We start from the raw sequence: 21518 nt of genomic DNA, 5'->3' as shown, positions 1-21518 counted from the left end.
GTGAAGCGTACTAAGCAAAGTCAAATCCTGATCGTGAAAGTACAGTGGAACGCGCAGCGTGGGCCAGAATTCACGCGGGAACGCAAAGATCAAATGAAGCAAAAGTACCCTCACCTATTCTAGAATTCTCAAATCTAGCTTTCAAACAGAATTTCGGGATGAAATTCCCTCTAACGGGGGGATGATGTCACAACAAGAAATTTTGTGCCTTGTAACTACAACACTTAAGTAAGAATTTTGAATCAAAAACTTAAGAGCATGCATTATGCTTACTTTATGACAGCAAAATCTCAATCAAATACACCATACAAGCATTACAAATAGTCAACAACTAATTGGAAACCCTGGAAGTTCTTGTTTAGAAAAATAACCAAGTTGGTTAATATGAACATCTTTGGGCTAAAAACCCATTTTTGGAGTCAAAATGTTAAAAATATAAAATTAAAGGGCCCAAAATGACAAAATACAAATTCTGATGGTTGAAATGAGTCAAAACAGTTTCAACAATGTATTTTCTGGAAATATACCCTTTTGAAGGATTAAAATGTGAAATTTTAAGCTTAATGGGCCGAAAGTGAACTTTTCGGCCCAATAAAGCCCAAATTGCGAGATTTTCAAATTAGAGGGGCTGAAACTGTACTTTTCTGTAAAACAGGGGACTACTAGTGCTCCAAGTCCATTTCAAGGGTTAAAAATACTTTCCATATTTAAAAGGGACCAAAGATGCAAAGAATTTCTATTTTGGGCCAAAAATGTAAAAATTGCGAAAATAGAGGCTTCAGCCGAGAAAACTTCATTTTGGAGGGACTAAAACTGTTTTTCAAATAAATTTGAGCTGAAAAATACCTTTTCAACAAGTTTTGATACTAAAGTGTCAAGAAAAATGGTTTAAGGACTAAAATAAAAATTCTTTTATACAAAGGGTCAAAATTGTAAATTTATTCAAAAGAAAGGGACTGCAAAAAGAAAAATTCTAATGTTTTAAACAATAAATCCGTTATGATGAAATACTAGTACCACGACTACCGGCGAAATATAATACACCTTCAACACCAAAATCGTTATCAAACGAATTGATTCGGTCTCGAATCAATAACGAATCAGAAATTAATACACGACGATACATTAATACACACGCGGAAATTTCGGGAAGTCAATACACACGTGGGAATTCACCAGACGTCGATACACCATCTCTGGGCTCGAAAGTTTCAAATCGTGCTTGTTGGGCCTAGCTAGTCCAATGGCATGATCTTTAGGCCCAAAGGAAACTCGCTTACATGATATTGAGTCTTATATGATCTAATTCCGTGTAAAAGGACTTTCAATGGCTTTTGTGTTGTTTGACCCCAAGGGTCCTTTGGTACTGCTAGCAAAGTCGAGTATTCACAAATGCGAGTCGGGCCAAGGGCCCTTCGCATTCACGATAGCCTTGAACAACCTATGGAAATATCAGGGGGGGGGGGGGGGGGGGCTTCGCACTTTTTTTTTCTCCTCGGTTGTGGGGCTATGAGAATTCGGGGTGGTTGGATTAAGTGAATAATACGGGCGACGCCTAAGGGATCGTTTGTATAGTTGTAAACTAGTCGTTTTCATTAATGCGTGTTTATAACAATTCACAATCCATAATTAATCCAATGTCACCTGAAGTTATCGAATACACACGTCGCAACGGTATAACAAAATATAAAATGCGTAATTCAAAGTATTAGGAAAACATCGGGTTTTCCTAGGGTTTTCAATTCATACACCTACGAGATGCATACCAACTCTAACAATATTTTTTTACATTTATAGAAACAAACAAGCATACTTACGGATCTCCACACTTTTTATATGATACTCTTTTCCGAAAATATCGGATTTTCTGGTGGTTTTCAAAACAATACAAAACATTATATTTCAAACATTACTTATTAACTCACCAACATTTCAAATGTTGACGTTTTTCAAAATACTTGTATTCTCAGGTAACAGGTAAATCGAAGGGAAAAATGTACTCAGTGATGTCTTGTTGTTTGTTTAACTAGTATCGAACAATCTACTTTTGGGAATGTAATGTTTTGAAACAATGTACTAAATGTAAACACTACCAGTTGTACTATTTCAATGCATGGTGATGAATGATGTTATGTTTCATGTATATTCACTGTGATGGTATTCAATTGAGTCACAACAGCCCTCGGACGTTTCCGCCGTCTGGTTCGGGGGTGTGACAATCTCTACTTGTTTATATTTCTCATAGCCCAATATTGCCGATTTGAGGGATAAGGAAGAGGAAGATTTGAATTCGATTTTGCAAATTTGAAATAAGGTTCGTTGTTAAAGGAAGGTTGGGAGATCGTTGAGTACCAATTAATGATGAGTCTAATGCAACTGTCTTAGACTTTGAGTGAGTTCTCATTCTTCATCATTCTTTGTTCTTCTTTTTTTTTATCTATTTTTTAAAATCAACCTAAATTGGCACTCAATATTCTATTGGCTACTGCCGACACTGGATGCATGAATCTTATGAAAATAATCAATACATGAGTTTTTTTTTGACAATTATCGATTTTGTGTATTTGCTTTGTCCTTCAATCATATTGGACCCATAGTTAATACGGAGGATAAACAAATAAATCTTATGGCTAACAGCACATACATAATTTCGGTAAGCGTATCAAAATTGCAATGGTATTTTCATATCAAATCCTTTTTTAATGCTTAATTTAGAATATACTTTATCACATAAACGTAAATGTTTTTTAATGAAAAATTCAAACAATGCTCACGTGATTATGGTTCTTTATTTGTTTGTTTGGCTTAATGGAATTATAGAATTAGAGTGCATCTAATCAATTAAATTACATGTGTATGTTTTCGGTTATGTGTTCTTGTTATTGTTTAGCTTTTGTGTGTGTTTCTCGTTCGTGAGAGTCTAAGTGGAGGTAAATGTAACCAATATATTCCTCCTCAATAACTCATAGTTGACATAATATAATTTCAATATTTGATGGATCTTCATTACGTTCATCTTTCAGACGGGCTTCCTTGCTAATCATGGAGATTCTACGTTGTCTCACGTATGGCATGTAAACGGATAACTTAGATAGCTTAGAGATAGGATTATGAATCAAATGTCCGTTGTAACTATATGATCCTTGTATTCAGGATCTCATTCTTATCTCTGTAATTTTACTGTATATAAATACACTCAAATACCCAATTGGGTTTTCACGGATAATACCCTTCTTAACTTGGTATCAGAGCTTGATTCTAGGGCTCCGAAATTCTTCTCTTTCTCTACTATTCCAGCTACTAGTTTCTGTATCCGGTTCTCACTATGTCTACCTCTGCTTCTCAAATCAACTCTGCCAAGATTGCCACTACAATTTCGTGCAAACTCACTCTCACAAACTCTCTCCTATAGAAATCCCAAGTAGTTCCTATATTGCGAGGAGTTCAAATGTTTGGATACCTTGATGGCACCATGCCCAAACCTAATGCCAAAATCGCAACTGGAATAGGTGCAGATGTTAGAGAAATCGATAACCCCCAATATGCTTCCTGGTTTGTTCAAGATCAAGCAATTATCGCCGCTCTTTTGTCCTCCATGACAGAAGAAGTACTTGCTCAAGTGACAAGGTGTGCAAACACGTCCAATGAACTCTGTACTTCACGGCAGACTATGTTCTCAGCCCAACATCGAGGTAACTCCATCCAAATACGAACTCAACTATCCAAAACCAAAAAGGGAGATATGACTGCATTAGAATTCTATCACAAGATGACCAGCCTTGTTGATACCATGGCCAACATAGGCCATCCAATGACAGATGAAGAAGTTATTGGATACATTCTTGCTGGACTTGGCCCAGGTCATGGCGATCTGGTCTCTGCTATCACAGTAATGAGTAACCAGAATTTGGTAACACTACCCGATTTTTATTCGTATTTAATTGCTCATGAAGCATAAGCTAGAGTTATGAATAGTACGCCCGATTTTACTACCTCTGCCAACACTGTTACTCGTCAAGATCAAAATCCTTCACTTCGTAACAACAAGAACAACAATTCTTTCAATAACAGAGGCAATTATCATGGACGTGGACATGGACGAGGCAGGGGTAGAGGCAATGGTGGTCTAAGATGTTAGGTATGTGGTATCCCTGGTCTTGGTGGCTTAACGTGTCGCAACAGGTTCAACCATGCCTATCATAATGAAGAATATTGTGGGGGGAAACAGTGCTACTACTGGAATTTACAACAATGACCTTCACTGGTACATTGATTGTGGAGCAACCGATCACTTGACAAGTGATTTGGATCGTCTCACTGTCCAAGATCGTTATCAAGGAAAAGATCAAGTTCAAGTTGCCAATGGCACAGGTTTGAACATCTCTCATATTGGTCATTCAAAAATTTCTGGTCTAGGAAAAACTCTTGCCCTTAAAAACATCCTTAGAGTCCCTAAAATTTCAAAGCATCTACTTTCTTCCCATAAACTTGTTTCGGATAATAATGTTTTTATTGAACTTCACAATCATGCTTTCTTTGTTAAGGACAAGGCAACGAAGAGAATCCTCCTAGTCGGTAAAACCAAAGGAGGCTTGCACCCAGTGCCACTTCGTCATTCATCTATTCGATCACCTCATCAGACATTTTCAAGTTCTCGAGTGACGAAGTCTCAATGGTATCAACAGTTAGGGCATCCAAGTTCAACAGTAGTTAGTTCAATTCTGAAGTCAAATAAATTAGGAGTGTCTTCTGGTATTAACAAACACTTGATCTGTGATGCTTGTCAACGATCCAAGAGTCATCAATTACCATACAAAAACTCTTTGCATGTTTCTTCTTTTCCACTTGATCTCGTCCTCATGGATGTTTGGGGACCAGCTCAAGTATCTAGTGGTGGTTATAAATATTATGTCAGTTTTGTTGATGATTTCAGTCGTTTCACCTGGATATATCTTATTAAACACAAATCTGATGTTGAACAAATATTTTACAACTTCCAACATCACGCTGAGTGTCTATTGAATACCAAAATTCGTATGATCCAATCTGACTGGGGAGGTGAATATCACAAACTCAACAAATATTTTCAAATAAAAGGCATTTCACACCGTGTTTCTTGTCCACATACCTCACAATAAAATGGTATTGCTGAACACAAGCACCGCCATATAGTTGAAACAGGGCTAGCTTTACTTGCTCACTCCTCCCTTCCACTCCGATTTTGGGATGAAGCTTTCCTCGCTGCTTGTTATCTTATTAATCGCATGCCTAGTCCCACCACATACAATACTGCTCCCATCACTCGATTGCTTCATATCACACCCGATTACACCTTTCTGAGAACTTTTGAGTGTGCGTGTTGGCCAAGCCTACGAAAATACAACTCTCACAAACTAGATTTTCGGTCCAAAATGTGTGATTTCATTGGATATAGTTCCATGCACAAAGGGTACAAATGCCTTGATCGAAGCACTAGTAAAATCTATATATCCCGTGATGTTATTTTTGACGAATCCAGATTTCCCTTTGCATCATCATCCAACTATCCAACGACATGCACATCTCATGATTTGGTCTCTTTTCCTCAACTAGAACCAGAAATTACTAATGATCATCTAAGTAGATACGATCTTTCTTTGTTATCTCACAATATTCATGTAGCTGCATGTACACCTTTCTCACAGGGGCTCCCAAACGTGAGCATCTCTCAACCATTATCACCATCTGCTATAGAACCTACAGTCGAACCACCATTCATACCTATCCCAGATGAATCAATAAGTGAACAACCCACTCCTTCTCCTCCAGTCATACCTGATCTACCTGTCCCTGCTACTATGTCTCCCACAGTAAGTGAACAGCCCACTCCTTCTCCTCCGGGAGTCACTACTCACAGCCAAGCTGGTGTCACACGTCCACGCAAATTCACCGATGGCACTGTTCTTTATGATGTCAAAAGACGAGCATTTATGGCTGTTCCTACCACCCATCACAAAGCTTATGCTGACCCAGCATGGTGTCTTGCTATGGAATACGAATTCTTGGCACTCCAGCAAAATAAAATGTGGACCCTTGTTCCTCGACCACCAGGTGTTAACATCGTTAGTTACAAGTGGATATTTAAAGTTAAAACACACCCAGATGGATCTCTTGATAAACGAAAAGCTCGTCTCGTTGCTAGGGGTTTTACTCAGCAACATGGAGTGGATTTCCATGACACCTTCAGTCCAGTGGTTAAAGCGGCTACCATCCGATTAATTCTATCATTGGCTGTCTCTAGGTAATGGCATCTCCGACAGGTGGATGTAAGTAATGCCTTTCTCCATGGCTTTCTAAATGAAAAAGTTTAGATGCAACAACCGTCGGGGTTTGAGGATTCCACTAACCCCCATTATGTTTGCAAACTTCATAAATCAATATATGGCCTCAAGCAACCCCCAGAGCTTGGTTTGCTCATTTAAGTGATAGGTTATATCAGTTGGGTTTCACTTCTTCTAAGGCGGACACCTCCTTGTTCATCTTTCATCATGGAGGTATTCTCATTTATATGCTCGTCTATGTCGATGACATTGTTATTACTGGTTCCTCCAAGTCCGCCATAGACAAACTTGTCCAAGCTCTCACATGTTCCTTTCCTATTAAAGACCTTGGCAGACTTAGTTACTTCCTTGGCCTTGAGGTAATTCACAATTCAGGTGGAATCACACTTCTACAACACAAATATGCTATCGATTTACTACACCGTGCTCATATGGAGAATTGTAAAAGTATCTCAACTCCAATGTCAGTAACAGATAAGTTGTCTCTCAATCATGGCAAGCCGCTACCTAAGGAAGATGTGTTCAAATATCGAAGCATGGTTGGAGGACTACAGTACCTCACTCAAACACGCCCTAATATTTCCTTTGCAGTTAACAAAGTATGCCAATTCTTGTCGAAACCCACTGATATTCATTGGGAAGCTGTCAAACAAATTTTAAGATATGTTAAGGGAGCGGTGAATACTGGATTACGCTTTACACGTTCCACATCAACACTTTTAAGTGTATTTACTGATGCAGATTGGGCAGGATGTACAGATTATTGACGATCCACAGGTGGTTTTGCAATATTTCTTGGTCCAAACCTAATATCGTGGAGTTCTCATAAGCAACCAACTGTGGCTCAATCCAGCACCGAAGCTGAGTACAAGGCACTTGCAAACGGTACTGCAGAAGCTACATGGATACAGACCTTATTATAAGAATTAGGAGTACATCAGCCAAGGCCTCCTGTATTGTGGTGTGACAATCTTGGAGCAACGTATCTAATAGCAAATACTATATTGAATGCATGAACGAAGCATATAGAGGTGGATTTTCATTTTGTAAGGGAAAAGGTGGCCATGGGAGCACTTGATGTCAGGTTCATCTCTTCTGGTGATTAGTTAGCTGATGAACTTACAAAGCCGATGACCAAACAAATGTTACAGCATCTAAGACACAATCTTAACCTTGTATCGGTTAAGATTGAGGGGGAATGTAAACGGATAACTTAGATAGCTTAGAGATAGGATTATGAATCAAATGTCTATTGTAACTATATGATCCTTGTATTCAGGATCTCATTCCTATCTCTGTAATTTTACTGTATATAAATACACTCAAATACCCAATTGGGTTTTCACGGCTAATACCCTTCTTAACTTGGCATGGATGATGCGTTGAGAATAAATTGTTTGGTGAAGTGTACATTCTACTGGAATTCTTGTAACACCCATTATTTATTTCAAAGAGAAGAAGATAAAACAAATTAAATAGACCACTTAAGAAGACCAAATTTATTCTCCTAAGCATTTTACATCTTGTGGAGGAATACCACAAGAATATGTTATACATTCTTTGAGAATACCTCACATTCTTTTAAAGAGTACATCACATTCTATAAGAATATTGCCATTATTTGAGAATACTAATTCTTTTGATGTAGTTTTCTAATAAGATTAATGGTTTTCTATTCTTCATTATTCTTTGTTGTTGCTGTAATGATTCATTATTCTATTTGTTGGTGTTATAATTCTCTTAGGAATTTGTTTTGTTTTAAAGAATACTAATAACTTTCACTAAGAATGTTCTTCAATTTGAAATTCTGCTTTTAGTGTGGACAATATAGTGAAAAAAAACATTCAATTATAAATTTATAAATTAGAATTTTTGTCTTGTTCACTGATTTTGAATTTTAAAAGAATATACAGGTATTCTTTAAGTATTATAGATAAGAATCAATATAATTAATTTGATTTGAATAAGCTTCCTAAATTTACGAATTTGACTAATTAGTTGCCTCAAATTAGGATACATAAAAAGTCCGCATTACCCCTAAAATAATTTTAAATTTGAATCCATACTTTTTATTATATATTCTAAAAGAATTTCAAAAAGCATTTATTTACCAAAAATGATTGGCTTAGAATTGTTCATACGCTCATACAATAGATATGATCCACATTATAACATATATATATATATATATATATATATATATATATATATATATATATATGTATATATATATATATATATATATATATATATATATATATATATATATATATATATATGGGTTAGGATTAAATATGAATCACAAATATAGTATAATTGTATGATCAATTCTAATCCATTAGATTTAATGAATGTGAGGTTAAGATGAAGATGGCATAATTGTAATTAAGTTGAGTAAAATTAATTGTTTTCTATTTTAAAATAACCAGTTGGATAAATTTGTCAAATTGGCTAACTACAAATTATGGAAAGTAAGAGTATTAAAGAATTCTATTTAATTTCGATTTTTAATAACAAAAATAGATTTTTTTTTATTTTAATTAAATATCATTAAGATGATTATTATAATCGATTGCTATCAACTGTATTTTTTTTAAATAAGTGATTATTGTTCTTTCATTCTATAAGAATATGATATGATATATTCTACATATTTGAAATTCTTTACAAATATATTTATCTTTTGACATGATTAAATTAATTAACATCATAAATAGATTATATTCTTTGAGAATGCTTGTTACCATCATTCATTTGCTTGGTTCTATTGATTAATGTTTGTATACTTTTTATGAATATAATATATTATAACATATATCATCAAGAATAACAATTTGTATATAAAAATCATTTTGATTGCTATATTAACATATTCACTTAAGAATCATATAAAAAGTAATACAAATAAGGATGCAATTCTTCTAGGAATATGTGTACATGCTACAATATTAAAATAGGAATATGTGTACATGCTTCAATATCAAAATATAAAAAAGGAAAGTTGCATTCTATGAGAATGTACAGAGGTATCAATGATAAACATATTTTCAAACAAAACAAATCTACAATCTAAATCATTCTTGTAGAATACTAGGGAGTAACATTCTATGATAATGATATTCTTAAAAAATGCTTTTCATGAAATTGAACTACTCCTACTGTCGTCATCTACTTCTTATCGTCGTGTTCTCCAAATGCTACCGATAATCCTCTTCACACCCAAAAAAACGCAACCACCAAGTTATAATCATGCCCAAAATTTTGAGAGAGGGAAAGAGTGACAATAGAATATGAGTGAAATAAAGAAGCAGACCATCAAAAATGGTTCAATGATTTCAACTATGATGGAAAACATAAATCGTTCTTTCTAACCATTCACAAGACACAACTATAATGAGATAAATAAATAAATCATCAAATTTTAAATGGATTGTTAGGGCACACAAACATTAATAAAGGGCAAGTAACTTTCAATCATAAATTCTAATCAAGAACACCAAATCAAACAGAATATTAAGAATGGACCATGTATAGTAACATTTATGCAATATTAATTAATATAGTTTTATCAAATAAACAAAATACATACTATTAACAATCGAATAATGTTTGCTTATATCAGGAAGGATTACATGAATAAAGTTAAGCGTTGATTTTGATTTCATCCATTATACACATATCAAAATCAATCGAGCTTCTGTTAAACTCTCGAACAATTATAACAATTAATTGGTGGGAGTTTTGATTTCAAATCACTAATGTTTTTTAAGACTGATAAATCGGCAATTACCAAGTTCTCGATAGGGTCGATTGCAAGTTCGAGGGTTCTTATATGACCGGTGAACATTAATGTAATGGCATCGAGTGACTGCAGAAACACATTAGTCAAAATTATAGGGCCAACAAGGTTCCAGAGCTTCTTTGATTCGATGCCAAATTGGAAAAAGAAATCACTTATTCCGTTGATTTGAGGGATATCTTCTCTTCATACCTACCTACAAATTGTATTTAAAAGAGATAAAATATATGGTGTAGAGATGATTAGGAAGTTGTTTGTGGTGGCGTGAAGGTTGGTCTGAAGAAGAAGATGACATGAAGAAGGGTTGTCTTTTCCTTATTCAAAAAAATCGTAATTGATTAAATAGGATATTAATATACTTCCATAATTAAAAGGTTATAATTTAGGCTAGTTATTTAATTGATGATTAAATTTACTATAACGTCCCTAACAAATGATTGGTCCATAATTCACCATACATTCACACAATAAATAGAGGTTATATAAGAACCTAACTCTCTCTCTCTCTCTCTCTCTCTCTCTCTATATATATATATATATATATATATATATATATATATATATATATATATAGGGAAAAGTGAATATGTGGCTATCATGTATGTAATATTAGGTATAGAACCATCAAAATTGACTTCATTTTGGTTAAAAAGAACATTTTTTTTCATTGTTAGCTTCTTCCTATTGTTTTTGAGCTCATATTATTTCTCATTTAATAATTTTTCTCCAATATCTATGTATTTCGAATGTGTTGTATATATTAGGTCACTAGTAGGCTTCATAACTTTCTTTGACACCTACCACATATATACTTGCATGGTTCTTTTTGATATGTTACGGGAAGAAGTTTATTGAGTTTTTAATGAACAATTTCAATCTTTCACTATATTTTTTTCTATATTAAATCTTATTATGAAGATTTATAGGTAGTTGATATGTATTTTTATACATGGTTTGCGGTGCAAAATTAAATATTTAAAACTCCATAAAAATATATTCAAAGTCTATCATCTAGTATAATAGAGAATACAAGAAAGATGGTAGAGAGATTTGATTGTATTTTGTTAAAACTATGTAGTTTTTGATGGTTCTATACCTAATATTAGGTACATAACAACCACATATTTCCTAAGCCCATATATATATATATATATATATATATATATATATATATATATATATATATATATATATATATATATATATATATATATATATATATATATATTCTCTATCTCATCTGTCTAGAACTCTGGACCCATCTCACATCAATCACCCGACCCCTACCTCCTATAGGTAATTTGAGATAAGTTTTTTTTGAAGTATACACTCGCATGCCAAGTATGGTTCGTAACAATCTATCTTTGGAGGTATATGATGATTCTTTCACCATTTGGGGCGTTAATTTACCTACTAAAATATCACCTGTTTCCACCCAAGATCCAAGCATTACAATTCTATTTTTGTCAAAATTTCGGTGTGTGTGTGTGTGTGTGTGTGTGTGTGTGTGTGTGTGTGTGTGTGTGTGTGTGTATATATATATATATATATATATATATATATATATGTAGGAGCGTTCAATCTAGAACATTTCTTATCGCGAGAATAATTGAGAAAAAATTTGAAAAACACAATTTTTTTTAACTAAGATTATAAAATAATATTCGTATAAATCAAAAAATAGTTAAAAACAATTAAAAAACTCCCTAACTAACACCACTCACCACCCAACCAACACCATCACCACCACCACCCGCCACCACCACCCATCACTACCCATCACCAACCACCACCACCCGCCACCACCATTACCACTCACCACCATCACCACCTAACCACCACCACCCATCTCCACCACCTGCCACCACTACCCACAACCTATACCTACCACCCATCACTACCCACCACCACCAACCACCACCCACTACCCACCACCACATGCCACCACCACCCATCACAAACCACCACCACCAACTACCACTCACCACCCACTACTACCTACCCATTCACGACAATGATCACCATCCACCACCCGCCACCACCATCACCATCTACCACCATCACTACTCAACCACCACCACCCGCAATTACCACCCACCTCCACCACCCATTACCATTGCCCGCCACCGCCACCAACAACCACTACCTACCACCCATCACCACCACCCCCACCACCCACTACTACCTACCACCACCAACCAGTACCTACCAATCATCACTACCCACCACCCAACACTAGCCACCTACCATAACCATCACCACCAATCACCACCAACCACCAATCGCTACCACCACCCATCACTACCCACTACCCAACGCAACCCAACACCCACCACCACCCATCACTACCCAACACCTACCACCCACCACCACGATAAACCACCACCCGCCACCACCAAAATCACCCACCCAACCCCCACCTCCACCACCCATCTCCATTACATGTCACCACTACCCGCAACCACTACCTACCACCCATCACAACCACTACCTACCACCACCACCCATCACTATCCACTACCACTAACCACTACACACCACCACCACCCACTACTACCACACATCACTAACCACAGCCACCAACCACCACCCACCACCAATCACCACCCACCACCCATCAATACCCACCACCAACACAACCACCAACCACCACAACCACCACCCACCACCACCATCACCAACCAACTACCACCCCTCACTACCACCCATCACTACCTACCACCCATCACCACTCATCACCACCCGCCACCCCCACCACCACCACCACCCATCACTACCTACTACCACCAACTACCACCCACCACCCATCACTATCCACTACATGCTACCACCCACCACCAAAACCACCCACAACAACCACCACCACCACTAACAACCACCTGTCACTACCCACCACCATCACGACCCAACCAAAACCACTCACCACCACCACCCACCACCCACCTCCACCACCCACACCCACCCACCACCCACCAAACCATCACCTATCACTATCAACACCACCTGCAACCACCCACCCAACCACCATCACCCATCACCACACACCACTACCACCAATAACCACCACCCTGTCTCTACCACCCACCGCCACCACCCCCACCCCCACCAACAAAGATTTGTTATTGTGTTTTTGATTCATTAGGTTTTCTCTTCTATATAATCACATGTGATTATATGTATCGAGTCAAATGTGTTTATATGTATCGAATCATATATGATTTATATGTTATTAAATACATAATAATCACATGTGATTAAATACACGTGAAAAACTAATGAATCAAGAATGAAAAAATGAATATTGTCCACGTAAATCATTTGTGATTAGATACATATACTTACATGTGATTTGATGTATTTAATAAAATATTATTTATGTGGGCCGTATTTATTTTCTTGTTTTCGATTTAATAATTGGCATCGTATATTAAATCACATGTGATTGTATGTATTTAATCACATATGATTTATATGGAAAATATTTGTTTTCACGTGTTGATTCAATAGTTGTTCTTGTATATTTAATCACATATGATTCGTACAGAAAATATTTATTCTTGCATCGATTCAATAATTGTTCTAAAATATTTAATCACATGTGATTCTATGTATTTAATCACATATAATTTATGTGGACAATATTCATTATTGCTTTCTCAAATCAGTAGTTGTACTCATGTATTTAATCACATGTGATTGTATATATCAAATCACATATGATTTACGTTGATAATATTAATGAGTCAATATTTTTCTTATGTATTTAATCATATATGATTATATGTATTAATCACATATGATTAATATGGAAAACGAAAAATTATTTAATAAAAAACGCGAAAATGAATCTTGTGTACAGAAATGATATGTGACTAAATATAGAAGAATAACTATTCAACAAGAATGTGAAAATGAATATCGTCCAAATAAATCATATCTAATAAGATACATAAAATCTCATATAATTAAGCACACAAGAACAACAACTGAATCAAGAACACGAAAAAAAAAACTCACATAAATTCTATGTGATTAGATACATATAATCACATGTGATTATATGCATTTAATCACATATGATATATGTGGATAATATTTATCTTTGTGTTCTCGATTCAATAGTTGTTCTTATGTATACAATCATATTTATTATATGTATCTAACCACATATGATTTATATACACATCATTATTTTTTATCCGTATAAATCATATGTGACTAGATACATATAATCACATATGATTATATGTATTTAATCACGTATGATTACAGTGGACAAAGAATAATTACTGAATCGAGAATATGACATTAATCTCATCCACATAAATCATATATGATTGGATACATATAATCACATGTGATTATATTTATTTAATCACATATGATTTTTATGGAAAATATTTATTCTTGCGTCGATTCAATAATTATTATAATATATTTAATCACATGTGATTATATATATTTGATCACTTATGATTTATGTGGACGAGATTCATTATTCTTTCTCAATTCAATAGTTGTACTCATGTACTTAATCACATGTGATTATATGTATCAAATTGCATATGATTTTTTTATTGATAATATTCATGATTCAATGTTTTTTCTTATTTATTTAATCATATGTGATTTTATATATTAATCACATATGATTAATGTGGAAAAAGAAAAAAACTATTTAATCAAAAACGAAAAAAAGAATCTTGTGTACAGAAATCATATGTGACTAAATGTACAAGAACAACTATTGAACAAGAATGTGAAAATGAATATAGTCCATATAAACATATCTATTTAGATACATAAATCTCTTCATATTTGGGTTTTGGGCTATCTTTAGCACATTTGGGAGTCATTTCAAGTATTGGGGCAAGATCTGAAGTTGTAACTTTAGATCTACACTCCCCTTGCTCCCTATATCTATAAAGTTATGAGATATGGCAAGCTTGGGCCTTTCCCGTTCAGTTAACCTTTCCCTTAATCTATTTTTGGCATTTAGGACCATGCATGTACGTAAAGTTTGCAACTTTACGTTGAAATGATGCCCTAGGAGGTTGGATCTGCAACATGGAGCTTTGGGGTGGCTTAAAACATCTATATAAGTGATGGACTGCATGAACTCGATGAGTCGCTTAGCCGACTCGGCGAGTCGGATGAAGGTTCACGTATTTGATTCTTCATGAACTCGGCGAGTCACTAAGAGGACTCGACGAGTCAGTTAGGGTTTTACCCTGACTTCTAGACATGCATGGACTCGACGATTTGGTTGGAAACTCAGCGAGTCGGTAAGAGTTTTATGACTTTATGAGTTCTCAAGGAACTCAACGAGTTGTTAGCTGCACTCAACGAGTTGGGTTAACCTGGACTGTTGACTTTAACTGTTAATTTTTACTATGACCAAGGCTTGACTAGTTTCAATTCTATGGGTATTTTGGTAATTTGGGAATTTATCGAATTTGATCATCGGTGGATGTAGGTGTTGGACTATGAGCTGCATTTGGTGGATTTTGACTCTATCACTTCGAGCTACTCGTGAGGTGAGTTCTCCTCACTATATCAACAGGGTCTAAGGCACCAATACCGACCTTTATCGAACTTGTATACGGGTTTATTACATCATATGCTTATCGATTTATATCCTAGTAATTAGGATGATGATATGCTTAGTGACTTGGTAGGTCGGTATCCTGGTTTATAGGATCATGCTATGTTAGTGATCTCTTAGATCAAAATCCTGGTTATAAGATGTTTGTTATGTTAGTGATTAGTTAGATCTGTATCCTGGTTATAGGATAGGTGTCATGTAATTGATCTCTTAGATCCGTATGATTATATGTATATGTTACCTAGCGTATGATATTTATGTGCACATGTTAGTTGGATTGGGGGATTGGGTTGAGGCTGGTCTTAATTTCTTATGTACGCCAAGATACCCAGGGTGGACTGGATAGACTACATAACTACGATGACATATAGTCAGGCCGAAGGCTCGGCGAGCATTCCGGATAGGCTGAAGGCCCTGACAGGTGGTCCAGACGTGTTGAAAGCTCAAAGAGCGGTCCAGATAGTCTGATGGTCTGCGAGGCGGTCCAGTCAGACTTATGGCTCATTATGCATACTGCATTGGTTTATATGATATGGCGTTGGTATTTTGGGGGTAACTCACTAAGCCTTCGAGCTTACATTTATCAATTATTGTTTCATGTACTTCTGATGATCGTGAAAAGGCGAAGGCGTGATCATACAGCTCCTCATATTTCATAATTTTTTGATTTGATTCTAGGATACTGTGACATTAAACTATTTTGAATACAAGCTTTGTAATAATCATTAGTTCTGAAATCTTTTAAAAAATTTAAATTTGGCATGATTTTGTATGGATGTTACAGTTTCTCAACGAGATCTTTTGTCTCAAGCATTGCGTACATGGATGGAACTGAAGGATTTGTTGATGAAAATGAGGAATATCGATTGATCGACTTGTGGGTATAGATTTTTGAGTATGAACCATGTTTGATTGTAGCTATTGTAGGTTTTCAAAATTTTGGGGATATTGTTCACTCACTTGGTAACTTGGCACTTGACAAAGCAATACTACCTTCTAATGTGGGTAAAAGTACGAAAATAACCGGTAAAATACATGTTGATACCCTCTAAAGGCAAAATAATAGTAATAATAATAATAATAATAATAATAATAATAAAACCCATATATATATATATATATATATATATATATATATATATATATATATATATATATATATATATATATATATATATATATATATATATATATATATAATCTGAGTTGTATTCCATTTCAATATAATATGAGATTCACATAATGAGGTGTAACATTTACTTCATTATTCTGTTTCTTAAAATAATGATCAAGAACATGTGTTCATTTGTAGTATTAATTTAATCGTCACGTGGAAATGCAATTAGAAATGTATCTAAACTAGTATTTCGACACAAAATAACGTGAAGGCATTTAATGAATTTGATAGAGTTCATACGTATTAATATATTCTGCTTCCTGCTCAACTAGTCACTATATATGGTATAATAGAAACTAAGGAAAATACAATGGAGCATCTTCACCTGATATTCTCTTCCATCATCTTCATCATATTCTTGATTCTCCTCCATGGCCTTGATCTTTACCGGAGAAGAAGACTCCCGCCTGGCCCCGTCAGGCTCCCCATCATTGGAAACCTCCTCCACATTGGTTCAAAACCCCATGAATCCCTAGCCAAGCTCGCACACAAACATGGTCCTCTTATGACCATCCGATTGGGCAGCATCACCAGTGTGGTGGCATCGACACCTGATGCTGCCAGACAAATCCTCCAACTAAATGACGACGCTTGCTCCGGTCGCCTCGTACCAGATGTAAATAACGCTCTGAAACACCCTGAAACAACGATCTTATGGATGCCGCCTGACAAGACCTGGCGGGCTATGAGGAAAGCTCTCAACTTGTATCTCACCAATCGACAGAAACTCGACAGTCTCAGCTACCTCCGCCAAAACGTGGTTGCAGGGATGGTTGACTTCATTCGGGAGTCGGCGGAGAAAAAGGCCACAGTGGACATTGGACAGCTGGCGTTTGCCGTGGCACTTAACCAAATGTCAAACACGATTCTCTCACAGAACGTGACCAACTATGTCTCTGAGAATATCGGGGGTTTCAAGTCGGCTGTGGAGACTTATATGGAGATGCTTGGGAAGTTCAACATTGCAGACATATTTCCGGTGCTGAAACCATTAGACCCACAGAACATACGGCGTCAGGCGAAGTCGGCTTTCAACTGGTTGGATGAAGTGATTGAAGGTTTCGTAAATGAGAGACTTAAGAATCGAGAGTTGAAGGTGTCGAGTTCTGGTGATATGTTAGACTCACTGCTCGACTACAGTCAAGAAAACGAAGCCATTTTCAATCTCCAACACATCAATTGTTTACTCGTGGTAAATTCCCTCGTTTATTCTCTTGATCTGTAAAGATCATCCTAGGCCACCAAGATATTGCATTATTGAACAAACACATAAAGATCAACCATGAGTTGATGCAATTTCTTGTGTATTCAGAACCAAAGCTCCAGCATCTCCTAGCATCTTGTCGTTTTTCTTGATCATACTTTGTGATATATTATATTCCTATTGTTTAATCTATCTGATTATTGGAGTCCCCACATGCATGTCTCATCCACTCCATATGTCGGTATCCCTTTTCTGGTAGATATATTCAAATGACTGAAAATAATTCATTTAAATTACAGGATATATTCATAGCAGGAACAGACACCAGTTCAAACACGATAACATGGGCGATGACAGAATTATTACTTAACCCTGATATGTTATCAAGACTCCGGGAAGAACTCAGACAAATAGTGGGAGAAGATGGAAAAATTGAAGAAGCCAAAATCATGGACTTGCCGTATTTGGATGCTGTCATCAAGGAAACAATGCGACTTCACTTAGCTGCTCCCCTATTGGCGCCTCATAAAACCGAGTCCGAAGTGCAACTCGGAAACTATATTATACCAACAAACACACAAATTCTTGTGAACGCATGGGCCATAGCACGGGACCCAAGATACTGGGAAAACCCGATGATGTTTATGCCAGAAAGGTTCTTAGCTAATCAAGTTGACTATAAGGGTAAGCATTTCGAGTTTATACCATTTGGGTCGGGTCGAAGGAGGTGCCCTGGAATGCCATTGGCTCATAGGCTGGTACGTTTGCTACTGGCCTCATTTGTTTATCATTTTGACTGGGAGCTTCCTCATGCGAAAGAAGAAATGGACATGAATACCATTTTCGGTCTTACATTGCTTAAGGCAATACCACTTGTTGCTATACCTATACCCCTCGCAAGCTAAAAATGGATATTTAATTGATTGTTGTGGAAAACATTTACTTCTGTTTGATGTGTATATTAATCTTGTAATTTCAGCTCTCGAATGAGATAATGGTCTAAAATTAAATAAAACTCTTGTTCGTCGTTATAGTAACTAGTTGAAGTTTTTCAATGTTAACGTGAAATAAATTCACAAACTATTCTTTGAAACCTTTATTTGTGTGTTTAAATACCTATTCTTGCAAACCAACTCCAACTCTATCTTGGATATGCTTTTATATATCTTTTATCACGGTTCTTCATATGACTTACCAGACTTGGTAGGATCGGTCTCAGATTTTCTAAGCCAAGGGAAAAACTACTTATTTGTGCCCTGTTTAGTGGTATACAAAACAAATTAACCAGGTTTTTATTTTACAACTAAAACAAACAACTAAATAACTTTAACACCAAAATTTTCATAAAGCTTACTTCCGTTACATAATAATTGCATGATTCATTACTAATGTTTCAAACATCACATCTAAATAGGATTGAAACAAAACTCAATAGTATTTAAAGTAATTATAGATATCATTTAATATACATATAATTATGGAAATCATTTAATATATATATTTATTTAATTAAATAATTATTTAATTTACTAAATTTCTATTGGTAGATTCTAGGACACAATAAATGTAAAAAAGAAAACAACTTATCCTTATATATATATATATATATATATATATATATATATATATATATATATATATATATATATATATATATATATATATTAAGTAGGTTCATATGTGGATAAACAACTATTGTGTGAATATAAGGATTAATATCAATCAATCATTTCATATAAATAGAAAAGGGTAGTATAGTAAAATGCTAAATCATATTAATTATTATCATTAACTAAATCTCATTAAATTAGGAAACTAACATTATAGTTTTTGGGGTCGCGGCACACTTTGAAGATGCTTCCATGTATCATCAGGTTTAAAAGTCAATTTTAATAAATCGAGAGTTTTTGGGGTCGGGGCACACTTTGAAGAAGTTGCTCGTTGGGCGACTCCGCTTGGGTGCGAACCAGCGAATCTCCCATTCAACTACCTGGGGTGCCTGTTGGCGCCAATATGCGGCTAAAGAAACATTGGCAACCGGTAATTGAAAGGTTTCAAAAAAAGCTTACCATTTGGAAATCCAAGACGCTATCTTTCGGAGGAAGGCTCACACTCATAAAATCGGTCCTAGGAAATTTGTCCACATACTTCATGTCTCTTTTTGTCGCACCAGCAGGAATAATCGACAAGCTTGAAAAACTAAGAAGGAATTTTTTGTGGGGCGGTTCAGAGGGTAATTCCAAGATACACTAGGTATCTTGGAATAAGATAATTGCTAACAAAAGTGATGGGTGGATCGGTGTCGGTTCGATCAAAGCTTTCAATACGGCTTTGATCGTAAAATGGTGGTGGCGATTTCGTTCTGAGCCGGAATCAATATGGGCAAAAGCTATCTCCAGCATTCACAATCTTCAAGGAAAACCTGATCACATATTATCCTTAAAAACCTTACCTGGGGTTTGGAACAACATCACTTGTTCCAAAAAAGATTTAGATAAATGCGGTATCACAATTAACATGGTAATGGAAAAACAATCAACAAACGAAGGTGATGATTTGAAATGGACTTGCCCTATCAGTAGCAATGGCAATTATCAAGTCAACATATTAAGGAGGAAATTAGAAAGTTGCAGTTCTGTTGATATCGGGAGGTTCGAATGGGTGAAGGAGATTCCAATCAAGGTGTCGACTTTTATATGGCGAGCAAAATAGGAGCGCATTTTGTGACAACTGTCAATTCAGGTCATTCTCGGACTCATGCATCTTTATAAAAACCATTCATGCACAACATGGCATGACCTAGTAGTATAAATTAGCTCAAAAATCTTGCATAAACTAGGATCCAACTAAGGTCTAGGACTAATATACTTGATACTTACAATTCTAGTAAGTTGCTTAGCTACAATAGGAAATGTCAATACTATAAGTAGAATAAAGCTCAAGCTTTGTTATAATTGAAATAGGGTATAAAACTCTAAAAATAAATTAAAACATTCTAATTATACTTCAACATGTTGTTGAATATCAAACAATATTCCAAAAACCCTAAAGAGCCAAAAATCCAAATTTATAAATCTTAAAGCTTAAAAACTTTATAAAATTTGGCTATAAACTTCCTAATATCAAATCTTTATTAATCAAATTATGGATTATACCAATGAAATAGAAATATAAATTATCATGCATTAATTATAATTTATTAGTTAAAAACAAGATTTTTAAATAAATCAAAAATTGCTTAAAGAATCACTTTTATAAAAATTAGATTTTTATAAAAATTAAGGAGGGATTTTTTTTTTATAAAATTTGAATTTAGGAGAGAGGAGGCTTTAATGTCTCAAAAATCTGGCCATCTCCCCTCTCCCCATGCACTCTCTTCCCAAAACTCATGATTAAACTCAAACCCACACTCC

The 21518-nt window shown here is 35.3% G+C and overlaps 2 protein-coding genes across 2 annotated transcripts; both read left to right on the top strand.

The window, feature by feature from the left end:
- Positions 1-3472: 3472 nt before the first annotated feature.
- Positions 3473-3958, top strand: LOC145045674 (uncharacterized). Its single transcript, XM_078993995.1, has one exon. It carries the CDS (start codon positions 3473-3475, stop codon positions 3956-3958), a length of 486 nt encoding a protein of 161 aa, XP_078850121.1.
- A 13167-nt stretch (positions 3959-17125) lies between these two features.
- Positions 17126-19097, top strand: LOC144997298 (cytochrome P450 76T24-like). Its single transcript, XM_078957166.1, has 2 exons — positions 17126-18093; positions 18405-19097. Exons 1-2 carry the CDS (start codon positions 17212-17214, stop codon positions 19008-19010), a joined length of 1488 nt encoding a protein of 495 aa, XP_078813292.1. The 5' UTR covers positions 17126-17211; the 3' UTR covers positions 19011-19097.
- Positions 19098-21518: the final 2421 nt, after the last annotated feature.

The sequence above is a fragment of the Lactuca saligna genome, chromosome 5 (genome assembly GCF_052625555.1).
Source record: "Lactuca saligna cultivar CGN05327 chromosome 5, ASM5262555v1, whole genome shotgun sequence".
NCBI classification, from domain to species: domain Eukaryota; kingdom Viridiplantae; phylum Streptophyta; class Magnoliopsida; order Asterales; family Asteraceae; genus Lactuca; species Lactuca saligna.
Note: the sequence above shows the minus strand (reverse complement) of the source record. Positions and strands in the feature narration are given on the sequence as shown.